This window comes from Colletotrichum abscissum, assembly GCF_030869225.1.
Source record: "Colletotrichum abscissum strain IMI 504890 chromosome Unknown Scaffold_3.1, whole genome shotgun sequence".
Classification (NCBI taxonomy): Eukaryota; Fungi; Ascomycota; class Sordariomycetes; order Glomerellales; family Glomerellaceae; genus Colletotrichum; species Colletotrichum abscissum.
In genome coordinates, this window is record NW_026850209.1 from 509,237 (window position 1) to 532,874 (window position 23,638).

Below are 23,638 nucleotides of genomic sequence, written 5' to 3' on the forward strand. Positions count from 1 at the left end.
TCCCCAGGAGTAATTTCGGAAGTCGGATCGTAGGGATTATTGATGGGCATTTGGAAATGACGACGTTATGGCCCGGGGACGAAGTTGCTGTTTCTTGCACAATTGTCGTGATGCCAAAAATCACCTCCCATGTACCCTGCCATATATCAAGGCCACCCCCGGGCAGTTGCCCTGTCCATAAGCCTTTTCCCCCCCTGTCTATTCTTTTTTCCTCTCCCAATGCTACCTTTATGCAGTGATGCAGTAGCTCCCAGCAGCAAGCTGACCCCTGAGAAGAGACCGCTGCGCTACGGTGTTGCCGCCGGCAGCGTCGCCTTCTTCATCACCTCGTGGCAAGTTGAAGTCTTGCAAATCCCAGAAATGGATGGCCCGAGAATTGCAGGCTTGCTGTTGTTGTTGTTGTTGTCGCAGACGTTACGCTCAAGGGACGTCATTCTCGACGCAGAACGCAGTAATCTGCTTTTGCCAGTGGCCCCGTCCTTCACACCTCCATGATGGATCCATGATGGAGGAAAATATTTTCCCTCGTTGTCGGGTTTCGTGACCTGCAATATGCGGCCGTGGACCGACGTGTCCAGCAATATCCATGACTTTGCGGGAACGGGGACTCTCCACTACAGAGGAGGAGTCTCTTCAGCAATCGTCGAGTGTTTCTTGGCCACACACCCACTCACCGCTCTTCGCGCCCGGAGCGCCGTCCTCCTCTTGCTGGATGCCGCTCCATCCCTCTCCTCCTCTCCTCCTCCCTCTCCTCCCTCTCCTCCCTCTCCTCCTGCTCTCCCATGTCTTGGCCCTCGAGCCAATGCTGCAGCCGCATGCCGGTCGACGCGGCACCCATAGCCATTGCCCAGTTTTCCACTCCGAGCGTGAGGGTGCTAATCGTCAACATATTTTTCACAAAGCGCGCATGCGGCGTCCGGTGGCATGCCGGCGCGATAGCCAGCATTATCCAGTGAAATATGCCCACCGTGTCGTTCCATGTCGACAGGGGTACACGCCATGTCGTCGTCCAGATCTGCAGAAATTCTGATTCCGTGCATGTCCCGCTCAGCGGCGTCCGGGTCATGACGGCCCGCGTGTAGAGTAACGCTGTCATTCGGATAACCTGGTACATGAAGTCCGGACTCTGCTGGTGGTGGTATGCGGATCGAGGACTCGTCGGAGAATCGCTAGCGTCTCGGGTATGTGACTTGGTTGACGACCATTCGGATGTCGTGGAGTCGGAATTCGGGCCCGAAGGTGATCGGCCCGGCCCATCGGAGCCAGGTCCGGCGGCCGTACCTGTGCTGGGCATACTCTCACTCCGTATGGATTCTCTATCGAACGCGGCGGAATAATTGCTTGTTGGTGGCGAATTCGTTCGAGTCGGGGGATCTGAGGACAGACTTTGGCGATGTCCAGGTATGGTTGAGTGAAGACTGCTGATATGTTCATACATGTACTTCCCCATCGCTCGGGCCTTCAGCGAGGCTGGGTTTGTCGTTGCTGATGTCGTCGATTCATCATATATCGCGTCGACGACGCTTAGAAGGTACTTCACATTGTCGAGTATCGAGGCCGTCGCCGGGTGGATGCGCAGACTCGTGGCGCAATCGGAGAAAGACGGGAGTGATCCGCTGCACGGTAGATGTGTCACCATGGGCGATAGATTCGCCATGCGGAGGGGGACGTCCTTTATAGGGTCGACGAAGGCGTACGGCTTCGCCAAGACCCGACGTGCTGAATTTGCCGCTCCTCCTGATGTCGCTGGACCCGTCGACCCTTTGCATCCGCTTCCTCCGCCTTTACGGTCGTCGTCCGAAGGCGACAGAGTCAGTAGCAGTGGGCTGTTTTCGTGGGCGAGGGATATGGAGACATCGTGACTGTGCATATGAGTCAGTTCATCGGGAAGGTAAAGACGAGCCAGGCGTGCATATCGTTTGTTGGAAGAGGATCCGTTCGCGAGTCAAACGAGTCAAGAGTCAAGGCCTAGAGCGAAAATAAGACCAGAGAGGGTCGGACGGACAAATGGAAACATGGTAAATAAGGCGGAAGATACTGCGTACGAGAAAAATGTCGGAAAAGCAAAATAAAGGACGCAATAACAATGCGGGAAGTAAAATATACAAAACGTCCAGACACGCGAATAAATGAGTAGCAATCATGAGTACACGACAAAGGCAGATATCAACCGTCAAAGGTATAATCAAAAGACTCAACAAGGTCAATCCAGAGAACATGTAGAAATCAGAACAACAGAAAAGGTTTACGCACACGATAGCATTTTTCGCCAAGAGGCCGTCCATGCCGAGCTGATTGAAGCCGCCGCGCACTCTGATCATATCTCGCAAGCCCATGAGGTGGTACCTTAGGTCCTGTTCCGATTCGCCCCAGTACCATTCAGCCACGGTGAGCTGAATGACGCCGGCGATGGCCGCATCTCCGGGCTTTTGAATTACCGGTGTGGTTAAACTGTTTGCGTCTGTTGCGGTCAGCGCGGTGGTGTTTGGCACCATGCTCTTACTGCTGTCCGTGGTCAGGTTTTCGTTGAGCATAGCGATGGCTTGGCCTTTGTAAGTCCGCAGGACATCTGTCCGTACATCCCCAGTCTCGTGGAGGAAGCAGGCTGAGGTATAGAGAATGATCCGCATCACTAGGGGATCTTGAAGGCAGAAGGGGGAGTAATGACGTATAAAAGGATTGTTGGGGCTCGGGTCGCCGTTGATAGAGGCTTTGAAACGGGAGAGAACTGCGATGTCTGTACTCGCATATCAGTATCATGTCTTTGGCAGATCAGGGGCTGTGTCCACTTACACAGTCTAAGTAACTTCGTGTTCAAGGGGCTCTGGTCCACAGGTAAAAGTGCTATTTGCTCGTCTATACCGCTGGCTGGTCGCTCCGGGAATTGTACCCTAGACTCTGCTGGATGTGACCAAGATCCAGGACTCTGTCCATGCTGCGGAGTGTCGTCGTCGTTATGGGCTGTTTCAAAGTTGTCGAAAATCAACTTTGGGACTGCTAGTCGATGTGACAAGACTTGCTGCGATGCTTGGAAGATATCGACATCTAGTATACTACGATCGGGGTTGGCTAATGGAAGCCACGAGACTGACGGTGGAAGACATTCTGTATCGCTGTTGAGGAGCTCTGCCTCTGATCGTTGTACTCTAAGCGTAGATTGGTATGTTGCCGGTTCTGAGCCTGGGCTTGGATGTGACGTCGAAATACCTGGTACAGCCCAACCAGCGATAGAAGGACTCCCGAGCGGTCTTGTTGACTGAGACGCTTGTATCAGGGGAGAGCTTACTCCTGGTAGTGTTGAAAGAAGGGGACCACGACCTCCCGCCCTTGCTGGTGTCAAGAAGGTAGAAGTTCCCGGTATGCGACTGCTGTGGGATTAGATCATGTACAAGATTGTGATAGCAGCCGTAAATCTGGCAGGAGGGAACGGGGACGAGGGCGGAACTTCAGACTTACTTGCCCACGCGGTACTCGCATATTGGTTGAGGAAAACGACGGAGGCAATTGCTACATGGCTGACCTTGGTCACACTGTATCAGAATTAGTCTTAGGGTCCTTGGATATGAGGGCCCGAGACGAAGCAAAGACGCTTCTTTGCATATCTCGTGAGCGATCAGCCAACACTTGATACCGACATTCAGTGTACACAGCGAAAGGAAAGAAGGCTGAAGTAGTAGGTGTACGTGCCTTCTGCTTCCTCCGTCTGCACTCCCCGCAGGACGTTGTCGTCCTCTCGGCGCGTGCTGCGTTCCGTGACGCCCGCTGCTGCTGCGAGCCTTCGGACATCGTCTGAAAATGGCACGAAGGCGGCGGAGGCGGCGGCTGCTTCTGCTGCTACTGCTCCCCCCTTTCGTCTTCCGCAGAGCATCCGTTTCTGAGATACCTATTTTTTTGTTCCACCTTTCCTGCAGATCGGCGGCGGTGACGCGGTATCGAACATGACGTGACTTTGGACCCGAGAATCTGGTTGAAATGTTTCTGGTAAGGCTGACTTATAAACAAATCGGAGAAAAGAGCAATAGGACATTGTCGAAGCCAGATCAAGTGAGAAAGGAGGCTTTGTCTGAGCTGCAGCTCGTCGGGTTTTGACACATTTGGTCTAGCGTCATGAGGATAGCTTCCGTGGATCGAGCTGGGCTGAGGAAAAGCCACAAACCAGCCCTCTGTTTCTTTCTTGGGGTTTGGTTGATGTGCACTAGCTTCCTCGCTAGTGCGAGAGCCCAAACCCAGGAAGCGGTATCTTGATGGTTCGAGGTTGTGCTCGCTGGAGAGAGAGAGAGAGAGGGAAGGGGGGGGCGTACATGGGCCAGTCGGTTCCATGGAATTTCCGTGGGAGACAGCTGATGTATCGATGTCGACACATCGGATCGAGCCTGGTGAGATCCGGTCTGGACACATGGAGACTGTGAGTAGTTGTTGTGCAAAAAGATATGCCCCGCTCAACACTTCCCATCGCTGCCGCGAATATCTCTTGACCGCGTTCAATGATTGCGATAGATGCTACCGGATAATCAAACCACAGGGCAGCAGTTATCCTATCAGCCATACGCTGACTTCAGAAACGGCGTAAATCATGAAGCACAAGCCCCATCGCTGGCGGCTTGTCGTGCTCGAGCCTTGTCAAAAAGAGGCTGGACACTTGTCCCTGTAATACCATACCACTTGGGAGATGGAGTCGATGCGGCATTGTGACGTCAAGATCGAGGATGGAATTAGCCGGCGAAACAGAGCGATAGGCTCAGACAGTCTTTCCAACGGCCCGCTTTCGGCGAAGCCCGAGTTGGACTCTCATGTTCGAGAATGCGGACCCAAAGAGCAGCCGATGGTTCGCCAGTGTGCGAAAAACGGTTGAGTAAGTTCGACGTGCCGGACTTTTTGACAAACACACGCGGAAGCCTTCTCCATGCTGGGGAATGTGACGCCCACATTGTGACGAAACGATGCAGCCGCAATCAAGCAAGTGCGCTAGCACAAAACATGTGTGTCCTAATTCGGACAGCTGAAGTGAGCCCACGATGCGTAGCTTCTGCCCAATCTCATGGATTGAGAGACCTCAAACTTAATCGACGTCGCCAAAGGAACGAACTGCTCAGCTACAGCAGGAGCCAAGAAGGGCTAGGCCAGGCTTCCCACTAAGGCAGAGCTAGCGCCCTTGGGAACCTCCGTTATTCAGCGAGGTGCCCTGTGGAATTCGTCAGCCCTGTCCGTGGCGCACCGAAAAAGCAAGAAGTGAGGGATGATTTTCTGTAAAACGTGTTCATAGAGACATGGCTTCGTAAAACGTGCCTATAGAAGCCCGCTGCCGGCCCCCAAATGTCTCGGTTGGGCTAGTTGAGGTAGCATTCCTGAAGGCTTCCCAATGCTTCGAAAAACTCCATCTCGTGTCGGTTCTTACTTTGGTCTGTAATGCGAACCGTGGGTTAGGGGGGCAGGGAGGAACGAGACGAACATCAATGAGACATTGGCATGCCCCTCGTGGCTGTTCACATTTGCTTTGACAATGTCGGTACGGCGCCACGGGCGGCGAGCCTGGAAAAAGCCTCGTTGGCTAGCTGAATGTGGTGCGTACGCCATTATACTTAGATGAGGTGGAATAAGGTAGGTAGTAGATTCGAAGCTGTGTCGACGGCTGTAGCTTCATTCTCGAGCCCAAATATTGAGCTTTTGGTCTGTCAGAGTCCGCAGCGAAATTTCCAACAGAATTGAAGTTCCAATATACCAAAAACGAATCGAGGTGACTAAATCAGGCGGAAATACAATGGGAGTAAGGACGTTTTGGCAAGCTCAGGGGAACGTGCCTTTTAAGCTTAAGGCCGGTTCGCGATCAGCAGGGCCTACTCCGCCGTGACGTAGTGACCCACTAGCCGACCGAGTTCTCGGGTTCTCGCCACCGCCCGGAAAGCGGGAAGGTCCCGGGCTTGGAAGTAGTCGCTCCTTTGCTGCACTGAGAAATTAGTAGGCACTTTGAGTGAGATGTCTAAGCGCGAGGAAATGTCATTATTTCATTAAAATGGCCGCGTGCTATTCCACCACTGCACATGGCCAGTAGAATCGCATGCGTTGGAATGGTATCTGACCTAAAACCCCCCAAAACCTGATTCGTTTTCCGAAGAGAACTCCCTTTTGCTGTGTGCTCTTGAAGAAACAGAGCCTCACAAACCAGCATGATATCCACTTCCCTGATGGTATGACTGCGCTCCGAGTGCTCTCATGTGGAGAAATGGGGTATCCAATCGATCTTTCCTTCCTTTACCTCCCGCGGTAATCCGGTTTTCTAGCCATATTCACTGGTGGAGGCTCGTCATCCACTGGATAGGGTAGGGGCGACGAGCCAACAGGACGACGGCCTCCGGCTGCCTGATGTTCCGGGAGTGGTGTCTTGGGAGGCAGCGGTGGTGGAATACGCTGTGGCTGTTGTGACTGCTGGACCGGACCATTACTGTAAGGCTGGTTCTGCCATCGTGGATGTTCATCCGGGCTCATGATAGCAATCTTATCAGCGCCTGCTGCGTAGCGATACTGCGCTGGGGTGGGCGCAGTGACAACAAGTCTATCAATCTCATCGTCCTTCGCCGGGGGTACGGGCCGTTGCTCGGGCCGTGGTGACGACGATGGTTGCAGCCGTTCGCCGGAACTTCTTGGTGAAGGACTCATTGGTGAGGGAATGTGCAAGTGCTCAGAGCCAGATTCGTAAGACTGACGGCTGGGCGGTGTGTTGTGTGGCGGCCACGATGTAGGAATCTCGGCTGGCAATTCTACCGCAAACGACATTGGCTCAGTCGTCTCCGAATTTGACTTGACCAGTTCAGGGACTTCTGGTAGGCGTGAGAACCTGATGTTCGCTTTGTGAATCTTGGCCATCTTCGCAGAAGCACCTTGAATCATTTTCTGCTCGACCTCCCGCCTCAGGTATTGCCGTGTGCTCGTGCTGATTTCGGCCAGGCGATGCCATTCGTTCATACCAAACTCGCCGACGCCAACCTCCACATTAAGACGGTAGTAGTTTTCGACGTTGACGTTCCGCTTCAATAAGTGCTCTTTCCTCATTTGCTCGTGGATAGCCTCACATCCCTCAATCTTGGAGATAAGCTTCCGGCGAGCTTCCGCAAACTCTCCCAGGAAACCTTCGTACCACATCTGGGAGTTTGCATCACTTCCTTTGGGCCGTCTGCCGGTACCAACGCTGAGAAACACGCCGACTTCGCGACCCGGCCATTCGTTGACTACGGCTTCGTCAAGAGCCTCGGGAGAAGGGTTGAAGGTGCCGCCACCGTCATCGTGAAAAACGGACTGCCCGATTTGAATGGGCTTGAAAGCTAGGCCGATCGCACATGTCGCTCGTCCAGCCTGCCAGATCTTGCAGTCGAACTCTGGCGGAGGCTCTCTTCTCGAATCGTAGGATCGTAGTACGGCGGCGGGGTTGCCCTTGCGGGAACCTTTGTACATTGCCAAGACGGCGCTGAAGGGAAATGTCAGTTCAAAGCGCGTTGCTACGTGCCTGGCAGAGTACCGGCAGTCAGTAGGTAAAGACGTACGTTTTAGTCCTGTTCTCCCTTGCGTCGTAAAGTCTCGCGTTTGGGTCACCGTACCGCGAGTTGAAGGCAGGGCGTGCCATCTGAGCCTGGGGGCTACGTGCGCTGAAGCTGACAGTGCTGGCGTTGCTTGCATGCCTCCGGGGATTTGAGGTGTTGTAGCCGCTGAGAGGGCTGAGAACATCGTTCTCGGTGCCGTCATTGCCCTCTTTTTGATACACTGTGTGCTCCCTCACAGCCTCCTTGATAGCCTCTTCAAGCTTGGAGGCCTTGAAGAGGGTCGAGCGGTAGGGAATGCCGGCGATAGTTTTGTCGGTTTCGAAGACCATGCGCGTCAACCTAACGTAAAGTTCCTTGCACTGCTCTAGATCAAGGCGCAGTCGACCGAGCATCAGGGCTATAAGACCGCCGGTACCGGTTCCTACGATGAGGTCGAAATGATCGCAAGGCCGAGGGATTTCGTTTCGCCGCGGGGCTTTCCCCTCGATCTCGACAAAGGTACGGTGCATGAGTTCTTGGAGAATGATAAACATGGAGTAACCACGGACTCCTCCGCCATCTGTCATAGACATGTTAGCATGAGCGCTTCCGGGCCAGTTTCGCGGGTTTTGCGCGCGATTTGGGTGTCGCGAAAGTGGCCGGTCTGCTTCACTTTGCTTACCTAGAGACAGAATGCGTAGGGGAGGGCCCTTTGTGGTGTCCCTCCTCCTGACCCCATTGGAGTCCATGATTTGGGCAAGCTCTCGTGGGTAAGCTGGCTTGGTCGCGATCCACCGGGCTTCTTGATATTGGTGTGGGGTATCGGTTGTCGTTGAGAAATGTCTATTGGCGGTCGCAAAGTGGTTGGTTTTTCGCAGAGGGTTTGTTGTTTTCTGCGAGATGCGAAAATTAGGAATTTCGGAGAAGATGGACTAGTACTGTAGGTGCAAGTGTGTAAGTAGGTAATTAGTTTAGGCAAAGCAAGGCAAGGCGGGTAAGGCAAAGTGCAGATGGTAATAATCCACCGCCCACCCACGAATACAAGTACAAGGCCTGATCACGAGTGGGAGGGTGACGCAAAGAAACGGCTTGCGCCCTGCACCATCCACTCGGATGGGGTCTTGGCCAACCCTGTCACTTGCCCACTTTGTGGAGGATGGACTCACCACTTGTGGTCACTCTACCGATGATTAGCAGAATGTAGTCGCATTCGCAGCTTGGGCCGGAAGATGGGCGAAAGTCTGAAGATGGTCGGCTGGTAGCGATTGGGATGGCGATGGCTACGGGGAGCAAAACACCCCAGCGGGAACCTGTATTCGACCTCAGAGTCCGCGACTGGGTGTGACGCCACAGTAGCTAATTTAGAAATCGCCCAGGGTATTTTAGCGACTTAAGGATGGGCACGAATGGAAGGCCGCCGTTGCTCCTAGGCCCATTGTCCTGGCTCCCTCCCCTTGTGGTGTCAGCGAGTGGGAGGCGGGAGTGAGATCCAACTAGGTTAGGATCTTCTCTTTGACGAGGCACTGAGGGGTGCCTGGACCGTAGAGCTCCGACGTGGGTGCGTTTTCGCAACACGGCGAAGGCGAGATAATGGGAAGGTGATATCTTTCTTGCTCTCAATATCTGTTCGAGTTTGTGAGGGCGCCGACGCGAAGTGAAAAAGGGAATCGGGAGCACCGGCAAGAGAATGTGGTGAGAGGCAAATAATAAAAGTGGGAGATGGAAAGAGAGACTGGGTGGTGGGATGGAAGGTCCAAGATACCCCTCTAAGGTAGTGTACCTGCCTCGGGACGGCGGGATGGGATGGTCGGATGGAAGTTTGGTCCTTCTTCCCTCTACCATTTCTGCATCATTCTTTCTCATTTATCAGAGAGAGCGAACAGCCAAACTCATGTTCTGACCACAAACGCAAGCGTAACTGCTGTACCTCGAGGGTAAGGTTAGTAAGGTAAGCCCAAGTATACAAAAGATGACATCGCCTATTGTTCCTATTTCTCGCCTATCGCAACTTACGAGTATCCTATCCAAGTCTTCACGGATAGTCAGTCGGCCCAGGCCTCCCGGTACATTCCAAAGATGACATCCCAGGACGAACCAGACAAATCAAGACTCCTGCAAACGCGACAGATACCCCGAGGCAGGTCGCGAGGCAGATACACGGCTCAATAGGCTAGCAAGTTACAGCAGCACAGCAGTCTCGCAGCCAGTACCTTGCCTGTCTATACCGTAGCCGAAACAAAACCGCAGGGACGCAGAATGTTTCCCACTCCACGCAATCCCGTATACTTGCGAACCCCGCCCAATCTCGGCCTTTGAAACCGACCGTCCACCCACGACTCTCCCGGGACGTGCAACTTTGGGGGCCTTCCATTAGGCTTTGAGGCCATGTTCCTTGCTGGAGGATCCCGGGAACCTGCACTAGAGCCAGAACCATTCTCGAACCTCTCTTTTCGCGACAACTCCAATCGAGGCCGTCAAACCTACACTGCGAGTACCCACGCAACAGCGCCGCAGCAGTTCACGGGTGCGGATAGTGCCTCTACCTCTGCCGCACTACCGTCTGCCCTGACAGACGCCCCGCTCTCTCGAGATGGTCCCTTCAAAAGAACCAAAAGACCTCAAAGTCACAGGTTCCGAGCGGAGACCGAGGCCGAGAAACACTCAACAATCTTCTACATATTACCATTACCCATGGTTCGAGGTGCGGAAGTGCCCCACCAGATCTTCGGCTACTTTGGGCCCCGATGACATGCTCGTGCTGCCACGGCCTTGGCTTGTTTCTGACCACAGAAGAGCAGCAGCCCAGTCTTCCCCGCGTCTAAGCAACTGCTTATTCGCCATGTCCGGTGTATGTTCATTCGAAGCCCCTTTGTCGATGGAAATTGTCTTTTGGATTTTTACCATTTGACTTGGCTGCAAAACAAACGATAACATGCGTTTCTCACTTGCAGCGAAGCAGCTGTCAGCCTGTCACCACGCACGAGAACTTGCCAGCAGTAGGTATCCTAGTGACTACTGCGCACTCCGTACAGTAGGTATTCCCACACTCGCTACTACTGATGCGGACAGGGGACCCCTTCGGATGACCACACCCATACGTCAGCAGTGCCATCAGCTTTCAGCTTTGCATGTGCCGCCTGGCTGCGCTAGCTCCCATCTCGAGCGTTGAGGTAGCCCACCGACCCAAGATGTTGATTGGTTATGGTGTGTTCTTCTTGCCGAACTAGAAGCTCGAAGCCTCATTCCCGCGTGGCTGTGCAAGGCTTGGGCGAGTTCCCAACTCTCTCACTCGTCAGTCTTGCTTTTGGAGCTTTCGGACTTCAGTGTTCAGAGCCTTTGTCGCCACTTGGAAGCGCTCGCGTGACAAAACACGATTCTCCTGGTTGTCGATTCCTGGGACGGTTTTTGATAGTGCTTCTTGGCAATAGAATCCCAACCCGCTCATTTGCTGGGTTTATTTCAGAGGCACGAGAGAAAAGGCTTCACCAGCTCGATGAAAAGTTGGTCAACGCCTCTTCGGAGGCCCATTCATGCCCGACTCCTAGAGTCTCTAGGATTTGTGGACTGGTAAAGTCCACTCCAGGCGGCCCGCACACCGAATGCCGTGATCCTTGACCGGGCCCTCCGTCCCGTATCAAGGGTTCGCTTTCTCCTCTCGTCACTTGTGTCCGCCAACGTGTATCGTCTCAGACGCAGACTCTTGCTTCGGTCATCGTGTTGAGAACATGGTACTTTTCATCCGACTTGGCAACGGAGGATGCGGGCCCATGGCGACTGACTACTTCGACTGCGGGCGTCTTCCGTGTCTCCAAGCTCCTTCCTTGGGGCAATGTCGTCAACCGGTTATTTACTGCAACCTAGGCATGCCAGCGGCCAAATCATGGTGGAGCAGAAGATCCCATCATCCCATGAGGTCCTCGGGGCCGGCGTGCTGTTCATCACATTCGGCGTTCTCGACCAGCAATGAACAAGAGGCTGGGAGAACCCGGAGAGAACGGATCAACAAACACCGGGTGCCTCCTTGCTCGGGGTCCACTTATCGGCCCGGGGCAAGCCGCGCCCGGAGCTCCCATAACTGCTGACCTCAGCAATGTTTTCAATGGACCCAGGTCGGTAGCAAAGAGAACAGACAGAGTCATACTGGAGAATTATTGAACCTTCAACAGGTCATCAAGTTGTAAAGATCCCCTCTATCGAGTCTGTAGCCAAGTCCATGCCCGGCCTGCTTCGTCTTGGGAAACCATTCCTCATGCCTGGAACAAATACGTCCATATAGTACCTGACTAGGTAACGGGCCCTAAAAGTTAAGATAGCATGCGTAAGAAGGCAATTTAGATTTGCGACAATTCGTCTCAGCCTTGCCGCCGCAATTGCGATGGTCTCAGGCGCGGATGACGAGATAAATCCTATTTCCACCATGCCCTTTGCGACTTCTTCACGCTACTGGCATTGCTTCACGGCCTGGACTTCGCTACAAGCGAATGTCAATATTGCATGATCCCGCGCATGTATAAGCTCCCAGCCCCCGACAGCTGTATTCCTTGCTACCAGGGAGGGTCCTCCCTTCAGATCATCAATTACCGAGGCCTGAGATGCACTTGATGGCACAAGGCGAAGCTGCTGGGGCTTTTTTGGTGTATGTGCTGCAGTACCTAGACGCAGTCCTTAGAGCGCGATGGAGTATTGAAGTTCATAGATAGTAGAGCATCCGTATATATAAGGTAGGTAGCCTGCCTGGGCTTTTGGACGCGGGGCAATGTGTTACACGGTGTGGATGTCCTCCACAACGCGGAGGCGGACGACGAGGCCCAATAGCGCAACGCGTGGGCTGGAAAGTGTAGCTGACGGAGCAAAACAGCCGATAGGAGGCGGATGCAATGGAAGCTGCTGAGACTCGATCGTGCAAGCTCAATTGGCCAGCAGCAAAGGGGGATGGAGTGAGGAAGGTGAAAAGGGTCTGATGTGGTGGGACTAGAGGCCTGCAGCCATGCCTTCCGACGCGGGTAGAAAGTGTAACTTGGGAATCAGCCAAGCAGAAGGTGTTCCCTCTTTCGCCATTGTTATGCTGCCATGCTGCCACGCTGCCCAGTCTGTCGGTCAACCCAAGCCTGGACTTGACATATTCTCTCTGGCGGACCTCGCGGCGCTGCGGCGCTATTCGCCAGTCGACCGTCAGACTACATTAGCCGACCTGACTGGGCTGCCACGCCTCGTGTGTGGCGGCGGTAGCACCGATTGGTATCGTGCTGCAGTGGTCGACAAGACACAGACAGACAGATTTGGATGGGCATGAATCCAATGATGATGGGGGATGAGATGTGTAACGGATGACAGGTGGCAGGGACCGTGACCAGGCCAGCTCAGGTCCATAAACACACCCGACGTTAAAAGTCAATTGTGTCGAAGCTGTATCCGTGCTAAACGCCATCATTTTCTTACTGGGCTTCATGACCTTGAGAGCACACAACCAAAGCTCAGAATGACCTTGAGGAACTGCGGGAGATGGGCGTGAGTGAGTAGGTGAGTGGTGGGAGTGAGATGTGAGGGAGCGGACTGGCGTGGCCTTGGACGTGACGTCCGAGGCATGCCCAACGGAGCTGCCTTGCAGCACAAGGTTGTACAGGTGGCACCAGTAAATGGCAGTGATTCAGGCAGGGTGCATGAGAGAGACCAGTTATCAGGTCTTTTTGGACGCCTAGCAGCACGGCAAAGGCGTGAGGAGGGAGGGGCAGTCGAGGCAGCGGCGGCGGCGGAATGAGGGGCACACACACATTACATACCTTAGTACACTACACTCACCGGGCAGACACCACACACACTCACACCTCACACACGCGAGGTGGTATACTCAGCCCAGTCAATCTGCATGAGTTGTATACCTAATACCTTACAGGTTGCCCAAGAACATACATGGAGGACGAGTGACGGGGATGTTTGATGTCTGCGCAAGGTGAGAAAAGTGGCCGCCATGGTTTTGAGCTTGGCGGAATTACCAGATTGGAGTGAGCCGAGATTGGACAAGACAGAAAATGATTCAGCCAGGAACAGATGATGAAGCCTCTGTAAGCAGGGAGAAAGAACAGCGCTTCATGACACGATGGGGAGTGAGTGACTGGTTGAGCGAGGTGCATCTCAATGTCGGAGAGAAGTCACCGCCAGCGCGAGGTGAAGGAAGGAAGCTCCAGTGTGCTCCACTCTCACTTCTGCCCGCCTTGCTGCACGGACCACCAGCGAGTACCTGGTGAGCCTTGATTGGCCCGTCGCAGAAGAGGCAGGATCGGCCCAGAGCCTTTCCACCTCTTTCCTGCCTTTCTCCCGCAACGAGGCTGTATGTAGACTTCCTCGGTACCTCTTCTGACCCCCCCAATTATCACTGCCCACGACAATTCAGCCATCGCCCAATTCCTCCAGTGCTTGCCTTCCAAAACTTTCCCCCTCCATTGAGCGCCTCCATGATCATAACGCAACTCAATTCCAAACCGCGTTTGTACAAATTGTCTTCCCATTGACAACTGTAGATGGAACAACCCCAGCCATCCAAGAAGCGGCGGCTTATGCCAAAGGAGTCGCCGTCAAATCACACCACACAACCGGCTCCTTTCCCCCATGAATCGGTGAGGATTCTGTTCTGCGCTCCCGTAGCTTGATTTGAGCTGCTGGAATTAACCGTCTCTTGAACCCATTCAGCCTCAGCAGCACCCAACCCAGGAGGCCCCTCCAGCCGAACGCCATGACTTCGAATCCTTCGCGAGGCATCTTCAAGATGCTGCCATGCTGATCCAGCGCCAAACCGAGCGCGCACCCTACGATAGCGTTTCTGTGCTTCTACTGCGCTGGGAGGAGGATACCTCGGTCGAGGCTGATTTGACGGCTTTGGAAAACATACTACGAGACCGATACAACTACCAGACGAATCGATGGGCCATCCCGACCGTACCCAACCCCAGCATCAAGCTTGGGGTTCAGATGGCTTCTTTTCTCGAACATGCCCGACCAAATCACTTGCTGATCATCTACTACGCCGGTTATGCATATGTTGGATCAGATAACCAGCTCTACTGGGCTTGGTGAGTCGAGAATCTGCTGCAAAACACGTCTCCGCACCGTTCTGACCGCCCTTCCATAGCAATATCCGAGAAGATGCCGCAAAGCTCAAGTGGGATGGTGTACGCTGCCTGTTTGAAGATGCTCAGTCCGATATTCTGTTGTTGCTCGACGCCTGCTCCGTTCGTGATATACCCGTGTCTGGAAGCCATGGCATCAAGCAAGCCATTGCAGCTGGCGGTCCTGAGCAGAATCCCAGAGAGGCTGCGGGCAAATCTTTCACATATCACTTGATTGAAGCTTTGCACAAGCTGAGCATCGCGGGCAGACCATTCAGTGTACCGAGGCTACACGAGGAGATTGTCCAGTTGAGGCAGCAGGAAACCGCACAAGCAGCTAAACTCACAAACGGTGCCACCAAAACTCCGCCACCATCACCGCAACTTCCCATTTGCTTCACCCTTACACCTGGAAAAGGTCAAAGTCTGAGCTTAGCTCCCTTGCCTGCTCGGGCGGGTCAACAGCAATCGCCGCGCAATGGGTCTGATGGGGAATCACTGTCGAGGGATGTGCGCGAAGACCAGCTCATTGACCCTGAATCTGTTGCTGATTTACGTTTCGATGAGCCACGAGTGCTTGTGTGCACCACATTCGTGGGAGATGCCAGTCCAGACATGTCTTTCTTCAATGGCTGGCTTCACAACACGCCACCCTTGGCTGCCAAGATCGAGGTTGAGGGAATGTTTCTCGGTCCGCCCACCATGCTTCTAATATCAATGCCCCATTCAATATGGAACGTCGTACAGCACGATAAGGTCTGCTGTTTCCTGGGATACATCACATCACATAACATGATTCACCTGTACCAGAAGCTCAAAGGCTCTGCCGGGATCCCTAAAGTTACAGCAAAGGAAGTCGAGGACGGACGCATCTTGTTGGAAGCGCGAGAGCTGGCGGCAAGTACACCATCTATGCACCAGCGCTCATTAGACAGCAAAGACGCATCTTTCCACGAAACGGCGAACCGCGTCGAAACCACGCCGGCCAGCGTGCCGTTTGCAGCGGCTGCCGCTGCTGCCGCAGTTGTTGATGGCAAGGACGATGTTGAGGATTCGGCCGAGATGCAGGAAGCGGCAGAGCAGCTGAAAGCTCTCAGCCATGTTCGCCACTTGAGCGATGAGGCACCGCCAGCCGTGGAGCGGCAACGTACGACTCTGCCAGATGGGGCGATGCCTGCAAACCACGAGGATACCGGTTCATCCCACGATGCGAATGAGTCTGGTGCAGACGACACGTTGCATTCGATTGACATGAGTACACCCAATGCGAAGGCCAAGCATCGACGATCCTTGCAGAAAGCGACACCGAAGCAAGAGACGAGGTGCACGTTATGTACTCATGCTCCCTTTAAGGATTCTTCGTCACTGCGCAAACATATTGCGGCCGCGCATACAAGGCCGTTCCCTTGTGCCTTCTCGTTCGCAGGCTGTACGAGCACCTTTGGCTCCAAGAATGAGTGGAAGCGTCACATTGCTTCCCAACATCTCTGTTTGCAATACTATCGGTGCTCGTCCTGTCCACAGAGCACAGTCGAGGGCAAGGGCAACGAGTTCAACCGGAAAGATCTCTTCACCCAACATCTTCGTCGCATGCATGCACCTTTCGCGATCAAGAAAGCCATTGCCAAAGGAGACAGTAAATTGCAAGTTGAGTGGGAAGGTCACGTCAAGGAGATGCAGACAACTTGCCTCGTCACACGCCGGTCGCCACCTCAGAGGTCGGCATGTCCCAAGTCAGATTGCCAAGTCGTCTTTGAAGGGCCTGGTTCTTGGGACGAATGGACAGAACATGTTGGCAGACATATGGAGAAGGGTGAGGGCCAGCGACTCGGTGTTGATCGGCTGCTGGCAAAGTGGGCTTTTGAAGAAGGTATCATCGAGCGGAAAGACGACGGCGAGTATCGTCTTTGTGCCGGAAATGGCCCTGGCAACGGTGGTGGCCCTATCGGTGGAGACTCGAAAGACTCGATATCGGTGGCATACCCTGAACCGAAATTGGATGTTGAAGAAACAACTGAGACCAAGGACACTGCCGAGGACAAGATGGAAGTGGACGGCTAGCGTGTGAAAACGGAAACTGACGTGGGCGTTGCGGATTCTTTTCTTCGACCTTATATGCTACGGCGTCATCAACGATTGGAAGGAGTTTAATCGGATACGACTGACATGAGACACATGAACGACTTTCATTCTCTTTGACCATACTTTGCCTCTCACTGGCTCATAGCTCGCCTGCTTAGCGATGATGGAGTAGCCAGTCTCGTTGAGTTCGTGTTGCTAGCACCAAGTGTGGGAAAAGAATAAGGAATCAAGAGAACAAAATGGCAGAAAAGACATTAGCCAAGAGAAAAGAAACCATCTTGAAGATCAATGCACCGTGCCTGTACGATCCCCCGGTCCCCGTTTTCTCTTCAACCGTATCAATCCTATGCAGTTCGTCTGATCTTCTTCAGCCCGGCTTTGTAGAGCGGGCCAGCCGAGAGGAGTCCGGGGAAGAGAGTTCTGCTAATCAATGATGACTAGTCCGCGTGGTGGTGTTGCAAATCACCAAACCAAGCTTTTGAGAGCCACCCGGAGCGGGCCCGGTACTTGCCCGGTAGTTCGAAGCCCTCGGTGCTTCACCTGAACCCGATTCCTGTAGATCCGCCGATGCCCGATGCGCATCAGCGCGCCTGGTTTGGCGTCGCAGTCAAAATGCGGGGAAACTAGCTTTGCCCCTGGCCTTGAATCGTCTTGCTTACCGGTGCCCCTACGTAATTATACACCAGGCACCGTCGACGTCGGGCACGGAGGCTTGTTGAAAGGGTATGGCTTCCCGATGGAGACGCTGATGGTTGTGCACATGACAACGATATTGATTAGTGACATGAACCACTTCTTTCGCCCCCCTCCCCTCCCCCTCTTCTCTTCCCTCTCTCGGTCTGAACTGGGGCTTGGAATTTTGGAAGCGCTGAGGGACGATTGGAAGGATTTCTTAATTGTCCGGCCGAGTTAGCCGCTTCTAGTATCGTTCACTTGATCGTGACGGCGCCTGCCCCCCGGCGGCGTGGAGAAAACGGGGACCGGGACACGAGGAGAAACTAGGCCGGAGTAGGCTGGAGGAAAGCTTGTGAAAGCTTAGGAAAGCTTAACTGACAGGGCTCCTCTGAGATGCGCTTGAATACACGGTATTTGATTGACATGGGGATCCCGGAGCCGGCGGGGGTGGGAACGAGATTGGGTGGGTTGTATTCGATACTATGGATAATTTGGGAATGGACAACGGCGTTGCGATGGTTCACGGATGGGGCTGGCGATTGATGTGTTCCGGGACGAACGGACGATATGGAGGAAGAGGGCAAAGTATATGAAGACCGGGGGAGGACCATGATCTCAGGGCGTTTCTGTTTCTTGGCTCCTTGTGTCTGTTGGCGAATCTTCAAGCCATTGAATTGGTTCACCCACACTTACACGCACTTTGGCTTGACAAGAGCATTGAGTGACTTCACGATGCGTCTGTTCAACGGCCTCGCCTCCCTGCTCGCGGGCGCGGGCCTCGCGCAAGCCACGCTTCAAGTCGTTTCCGGCGGGACATGGTCAGCGGTAAGAAACAGACACTCCCCCTCTCCCCCTCCAGCATCCTTCTTCCTTCAAATCCAGTTCCATAGAGAGGCGATCACCCAGTTAATTTCTGTCATGATACAATCCAGACCAACACAGGCCGCCACATCCAAGCCCACGGCGCCGGCGTGACAAAAGTAGGCTCGACGTACTACCTCATAGGTGAAGACAAGACCGAAGGGTCGGCTTTCCAGAACATCAACTGCTACTCCTCGACCAACCTCGTCGAGTGGACCTATGTCGGTGCCTTACTCTCGCGCACCACGGCGGCGGGCGACCTGGGGCCCTCCCGGGTCGTCGAGCGTCCCAAGGTGATTTACAACAGCGCGACGAAGAAGTACGTCATGTACATGCACATTGACAGCAGCAACTACGGCGAGGCCAAAATCGGAGTCGCGACGAGCGATACGGTGTGCGGCAAGTACACGTATCTTAGTAGTTGGCAGCCTTTGGGGTTTCAAAGTCGTGATATTGGGTTGTTTCAGGATGATGATGGGTCTGCGTATTTGTTGACTGAGGATGTGAGTTCTGAGATTACCTATTGGATCCCCTTTAACTTGCTGTCTTGACGACGGGGGATGAATGTGAAAGATAAGCTGGAGACTGACAGAGTTAAACCCAACAGCGACCCAATGGTCTCCGAATCAATGCCCTGAGCTCGGATTATCTCAACGTCACGCGCAACGTCTACCTCTGGCCCGATCACATCGAGGCCCCCGCCATCTGGAAGAAGAACGGATACTACTTCATGTTTGGAAGCAAGCTTACCGGCTGGGACCCGAACGACAACGTAACGTTCTCCCTTCGCTCCCCACTTCCAAACAAAGACTGACATACTCTCCTTCAAGGTCTACTCCTACGCAACCTCCCTCGCAGGCCCCTGGTCTTCCTGGGCAACCTTCGCCACCGTCGGCTCAAAGACGTACACCAGCCAGACGACCTACATCCTCCCGCTGGGCGACACGGCAATCTACATGGGCGACCGCTGGGTCAGCACGAACCTCATGCGGAGCACCTACGTCTGGCTACCCCTCGCCATCTCGGGCACCACAATCACCCTCGCCGACCGCGTCAACTGGACGCCCAACGCCGCCGCCGGCACCTGGGCCGCGGGGCCCAGCGAGACGTCGTACGAGGGCGAGTCCGCGACGCTCGCGGGCGGCGCCAAGAGCGTCGCGTGCACGGGGTGCAGCAGGTCCGCGGCGGCGGGCTACGTCGGAGGGTCAGCCGGCGGGAGCGTGACGTTCTCCGGGGTGAGCGTGCAGGCTTCCGGCAAGACGACGGTGCGCGTGAAGCATTTGAATGGCGACACGAGCCAGCGGTGGGGCACGGTGACGTGCAACGGCGTCTCGCAGACTGTTGGCTTCCTGCCGACTTCTGATGGGAACACGCCCGGGAGCAGCTCCGTGTTCTGTAGCCTTACTGCTGGGTCTGCAAACACTATCAAGATTGCCAGCTCGGATTCGTCATGGGTTGCTGACATTGACCGCATTTTCGTGCCGGTCAATTAGGGGTAGAGTGTCACGAAAAGTTGAAGAGGTTGTGGAAGACATCATGAGGATGGTATAGGCAAGTGAAGTTAGTGATATTCACACAATAAATATATACATGAAGAAAAGTAAAGACACCCCGCTACATCCAGGTGACCCATCATCCATCTCAGTTGAGCTCGATCACGAAAGGTCCAGTCAAGGCGTACTCGACAGCAACCGTCTTGATGGTCTCCTGTCTCTTCGCAGGAGTACCTCCACTGAGAAGCGTAACCTTGGAGACCTTGAGCGGCGTCGAGTACTTGAACTCGCCATCCACGGAAACCTTGCCGTCCTTGTAATCAAAGGTGACGAGCGTGATACCTGCCTGTTCCTCACTGACACCATCGTCGAGATATAGCTGGCCCTTTGCAGTGCCATCCCTGCCAGCCGCGATCAAGAGCTCAAAGTTCTCCTCGCGCAGCTGCTTCGTCGTCATGGTGCTGTTCGCGCGCAGAGGCAGCACGGTGCCGCCGCGGATGAAGAGCGGGATCGTGGTGTAGTCCTTGTCTGTCAGGGAAATTGTGGCACCGGTGCCCTGGATAGCCTCATGGGTGTACCAGTCATAGAAGACGTCGTCAGGGAGGTAGACATCAACTGAAGTTGAGTTCTCTTCCGTCACGGGCGCGACGAGAATGGCGTCACCGTAGAAGTACTGAAGGTCCAGACCGAACGTCTTCTCGTCCTCGGGGTAGAGGTAGAAGAGCGGGTTGATGAGCGGAGTGCCGTCCTTGGTCTGCTGGTACAGGGCAGTGTAGATGTAGTCAAGCAGGCGGTAGCGGATGGCGATGGCCTTGCGAGCGCTGTCAGCCACCGTGTCCCAGCGATAAAACTCCTGCGAAATACTGTCGATGGAGTTATGGTTACGGTAGAATGAGGAGAAGGCGGCGAGGGCGGCCCAGCGCGCGCAGAGCTGTTCGTTGGTGTTGTCGCCGAAACCGCAAGCATCGGAGCCGACCATAGGCACCTGATACACAGCAGCAAACTGCATCAGCTGGGAGATGGAGACGCGGTACTGTTGCCAGTTGGAAAGGTTGTCGCCGAGCCAGTGGCCTACATGCTTTCCGACGCCGGCGAATGTGGAGCGGGTGATGATGAGGGGGCGAAGACCCGGACGGCGGGCTTCCATGGCAACTCGGGAGGCTGAGGACATCATGGAGCCGTAAAGATTATGGGTATCGTACATGGCCAGGCCGTTTTGGTGGATCACGTCCGTGTTCACGGTCTTGTTAGAAATCCCACCACGGGCTGCGTTCGACTCAGTGTCCCAAGCGGCCTTGTTGTGGATGGCGTACTTGGGGAAGAGAAGATCGCGGTCTGGCAGACCCTTCTGATCACCGGATGATTGTCTCTCGGCGAGCACCAAATTGTCAAACGTCTGTCCGGCGGGCACCATTCTAGGCGACATCTGCTTTCGAACGAGGACATCAGATCGCTTGGTCTGGTTGTTACCGCAGTCGGTTCCAGGAGGTTGGAAATCGCAAGGCCAGCCGGGGAGAGGTCTGGGGTTCTCGCGGACGGCTGGTGGCTCGGGAGGGAACCCAACAGCGGAACCGTAAGGATCGTCGCAGGGGAAGTAGCAGGGGAAGTTTGACGGCTCGTTCATGTCGATCCAAAGGGCATCAATGTCGACTCCCTTATCGGCCGAGAAGAATTGAGCAAACTCGTTGTTCCAGAAGGAAGTGATGTTCTCTGCGAAGAAATCAGGGAACACAGTAACACCAGGCCAGACGACGCCGATCCAGACGGAACCGTTGCTACGGAGAAGCCAGATGTTGTCGTCAATGCCGCGTTGCAGGGTGGGTGATTCGACGTAGGCCACTGCAGGGTCTACCATGACGATATAGTGCTGATCATTTTCGTGAAGCTTGTCGACAAGCTGGCGGACCTTGGCCAGGGGGTAACGCTCAGGGTCGAGAGAGAATACTCTGCGGGTTGTTAGTCTAGTTGAAGGAGTACATAGCATGTTAATTATCGCTTACCTTCGCCTGTCCATGTAATCAATGTCGGTCCACATAGTCTCGAGGGGGATCTCGGCGATGCTGTAGTTGTAGACAACCTCAGCAACGTCAAAGACATCGCGGTATCCGTAACGGCATTGGTGGAAACCTAGACCCCAGTATGGCATCATGGCTGGCAGGCCGGTAATCTGAGCGTATTGCTGGGCCACCTCGATGGGAGAAGGACCGGAAACAAAGTAGAAGTCGAGGACTCCGCCGAGGGTGTTGTACTGAAGATATTGCCCAGACTCCTCCGTCTTGTTGATGAAGACGTCCATGCCGTTGGAGTTCAAGAAGAAGACTCCGTGGGTGCCATTCTTGCGGTGCTCGTAGTAGACGGGGTGGTTACCATACAAATTGGCACCAGAGGGAATGCCGTACGAATCCTGGGACCACAACGTGCGGATGTAGTCAGTCGTGTTCAGACGGAAGGGATCCGAATGCTCGCCCAGACCGTACAGGTTGGGGTTCTCGGGCAGCTTGGTCCGGAGGCGGAGGTACTGGCTTTCAAAGACGATGTTGGCTCCGGAAGTGTCGAAGAGAACCTCGCCTGTGTCGGAACGGCTCACGCTGAAGGAAAAGGGGTTCTCGGTGTAGTTGAATTGCAGCTTGGATTCTGCGATGGTCAAGCTGGTGGCCTCGGGGCGGGGAAACACAGAGTTGGGGATCTGGTACACCTGGTTCGCGGCATCCTGGATCTTGACGTGGAGACGGGTATCTGCAGTATGTCTGAGTATTGGTTCACAAGGCACAGAAATGACACGGGATGGCTATGAAGAAATCGAGGAACTCACCAGTTTGATATTCGACAGTCAGAGTCAAGTCTGTCAGATCGGTTCCGTACGCATTGCATGCTTCACCGGCCAGCGACAAGTCTGCTGTCAATCCAGTCGAGGACAGCTGGACGTTGGAAGCCTTGTAGCCCGGGCATTTTGAAAGCGCGTCGTCGCTAGGATAGTCTCTGCGGATCACAGCAGCTGAAGCTACTGCGCTGAGTAGTCCGAGGACAGAAAGCTTTCTCGCCATGTTGACAAGCTTGGCAGAGTATGGGCAAACAGGGCAAGAGAAGCTTGGACAACAGTCCACGACATGGCCCAGTGGCGGACTTTATACCTGGTGTCGCTTTGCAGATCAAAGGACCTGGTTATGCATCGTTACATTGGCTGAGAGTGTAAGTTGGAATACGCGACCCCGCTAGAAGGCGGCAACGGACGTCTCCTGCTCTCCAACCGTTCATCCCGAAAGCTCCTGGGTCCCCGTTACCTAATTGGGCTTTCACGCAAAATGTTTTTAGGCGACTTTTGCGGACGGCCCGTGATAGGTGCAGGGCCAGAGCATGAACGTCATCCAGTCTTTCATCTGCAGTGTCCGGAGGTCCCTGGGGATGCCTGGTCCATGTCGTATTCTCCTGGCGCGTAGCTCGCCAAGGTTCGGGACCGCTCATTTGCGGCTAGAAGTCTATTTAATTGAATGGCGCGAGCGAGTAATGGAGCGAGGTAAGGCCGTGTCTACCTAGATGAACAGCAGAACAAAAAAGAACAATGCAGGAAATATGCGGTATGGGAAGGTCACGCTGTTCATTCCTCGTTCTTGGAATCGACTTCCCCGCAGTCTACCGGCTTTACAGTTGGGAGCTACGGGACTTTGGGGGGGGGATGATGATGTGCATCTGCGCCAACTGCAGCGGGGGGACAAGAGCGAGATGGAGAAAACGCATCATGCTAGAGCGGCGCTAGTGTACTAAAGCTTGCTGCTTGCCCGGTGCAAGGGTAGCTGTCTGCATGGATGAGCTGTCATTGGTGGTGTCTGAGGTAGGGATGAAGGAGTGTTGAAACGACACTATGAAAGCGAGAGAACTGGTCCAATCTTTTCTGTTCATGTTTCGTTTGTTTCTA

The 23,638-nt window shown here is 54.3% G+C and overlaps 7 protein-coding genes across 7 annotated transcripts; 4 read left to right on the forward strand and 3 right to left on the reverse strand.

The window, feature by feature from the left end:
• Positions 1-670: 670 nt before the first annotated feature.
• CABS01_01507 (uncharacterized protein) lies at positions 671-3,868 on the reverse strand (the record flags this gene model as incomplete). The annotated part of the gene is made up of 5 exons (XM_060534887.1): positions 671-1,862; positions 2,254-2,737; positions 2,794-3,368; positions 3,453-3,530; positions 3,684-3,868. 5 exons carry the CDS (start codon positions 3,866-3,868, stop codon positions 671-673), a joined length of 2,514 nt encoding a protein of 837 aa, XP_060398076.1.
• A 2,381-nt stretch (positions 3,869-6,249) lies between these two features.
• CABS01_01508 (patatin-like phospholipase) lies at positions 6,250-8,260 on the reverse strand (the record flags this gene model as incomplete). Its single annotated transcript, XM_060534888.1, has 3 exons — positions 6,250-7,459; positions 7,536-8,091; positions 8,194-8,260. The coding sequence occupies 3 exons, from the start codon at positions 8,258-8,260 to the stop codon at positions 6,250-6,252; spliced, it is 1,833 nt and encodes a 610-aa protein (XP_060398077.1).
• Positions 8,261-11,236: 2,976 nt separating this feature from the next.
• CABS01_01509 (uncharacterized protein) lies at positions 11,237-11,593 on the forward strand (the record flags this gene model as incomplete). Its single annotated transcript, XM_060534889.1, has 1 exon — positions 11,237-11,593. The coding sequence occupies one exon, from the start codon at positions 11,237-11,239 to the stop codon at positions 11,591-11,593; it is 357 nt and encodes a 118-aa protein (XP_060398078.1).
• Positions 11,594-12,498: 905 nt separating this feature from the next.
• On the forward strand, positions 12,499-12,804 carry CABS01_01510 (uncharacterized protein; the record flags this gene model as incomplete). Its single annotated transcript, XM_060534890.1, has 1 exon — positions 12,499-12,804. The coding sequence occupies one exon, from the start codon at positions 12,499-12,501 to the stop codon at positions 12,802-12,804; it is 306 nt and encodes a 101-aa protein (XP_060398079.1).
• A 1,225-nt stretch (positions 12,805-14,029) lies between these two features.
• Positions 14,030-16,675, forward strand: CABS01_01511 (uncharacterized protein; the record flags this gene model as incomplete). The annotated part of the gene is made up of 3 exons (XM_060534891.1): positions 14,030-14,125; positions 14,199-14,578; positions 14,638-16,675. 3 exons carry the CDS (start codon positions 14,030-14,032, stop codon positions 16,673-16,675), a joined length of 2,514 nt encoding a protein of 837 aa, XP_060398080.1.
• A 1,428-nt stretch (positions 16,676-18,103) lies between these two features.
• CABS01_01512 (galactan 1,3-beta-galactosidase) lies at positions 18,104-19,725 on the forward strand (the record flags this gene model as incomplete). Its single annotated transcript, XM_060534892.1, has 4 exons — positions 18,104-18,196; positions 18,304-18,735; positions 18,840-19,004; positions 19,063-19,725. The coding sequence occupies 4 exons, from the start codon at positions 18,104-18,106 to the stop codon at positions 19,723-19,725; spliced, it is 1,353 nt and encodes a 450-aa protein (XP_060398081.1).
• Positions 19,726-19,873: 148 nt separating this feature from the next.
• Positions 19,874-22,769, reverse strand: CABS01_01513 (glycosyl hydrolase family 31; the record flags this gene model as incomplete). Its single annotated transcript, XM_060534893.1, has 3 exons — positions 19,874-21,671; positions 21,726-22,461; positions 22,538-22,769. The coding sequence occupies 3 exons, from the start codon at positions 22,767-22,769 to the stop codon at positions 19,874-19,876; spliced, it is 2,766 nt and encodes a 921-aa protein (XP_060398082.1).
• Positions 22,770-23,638: the final 869 nt, after the last annotated feature.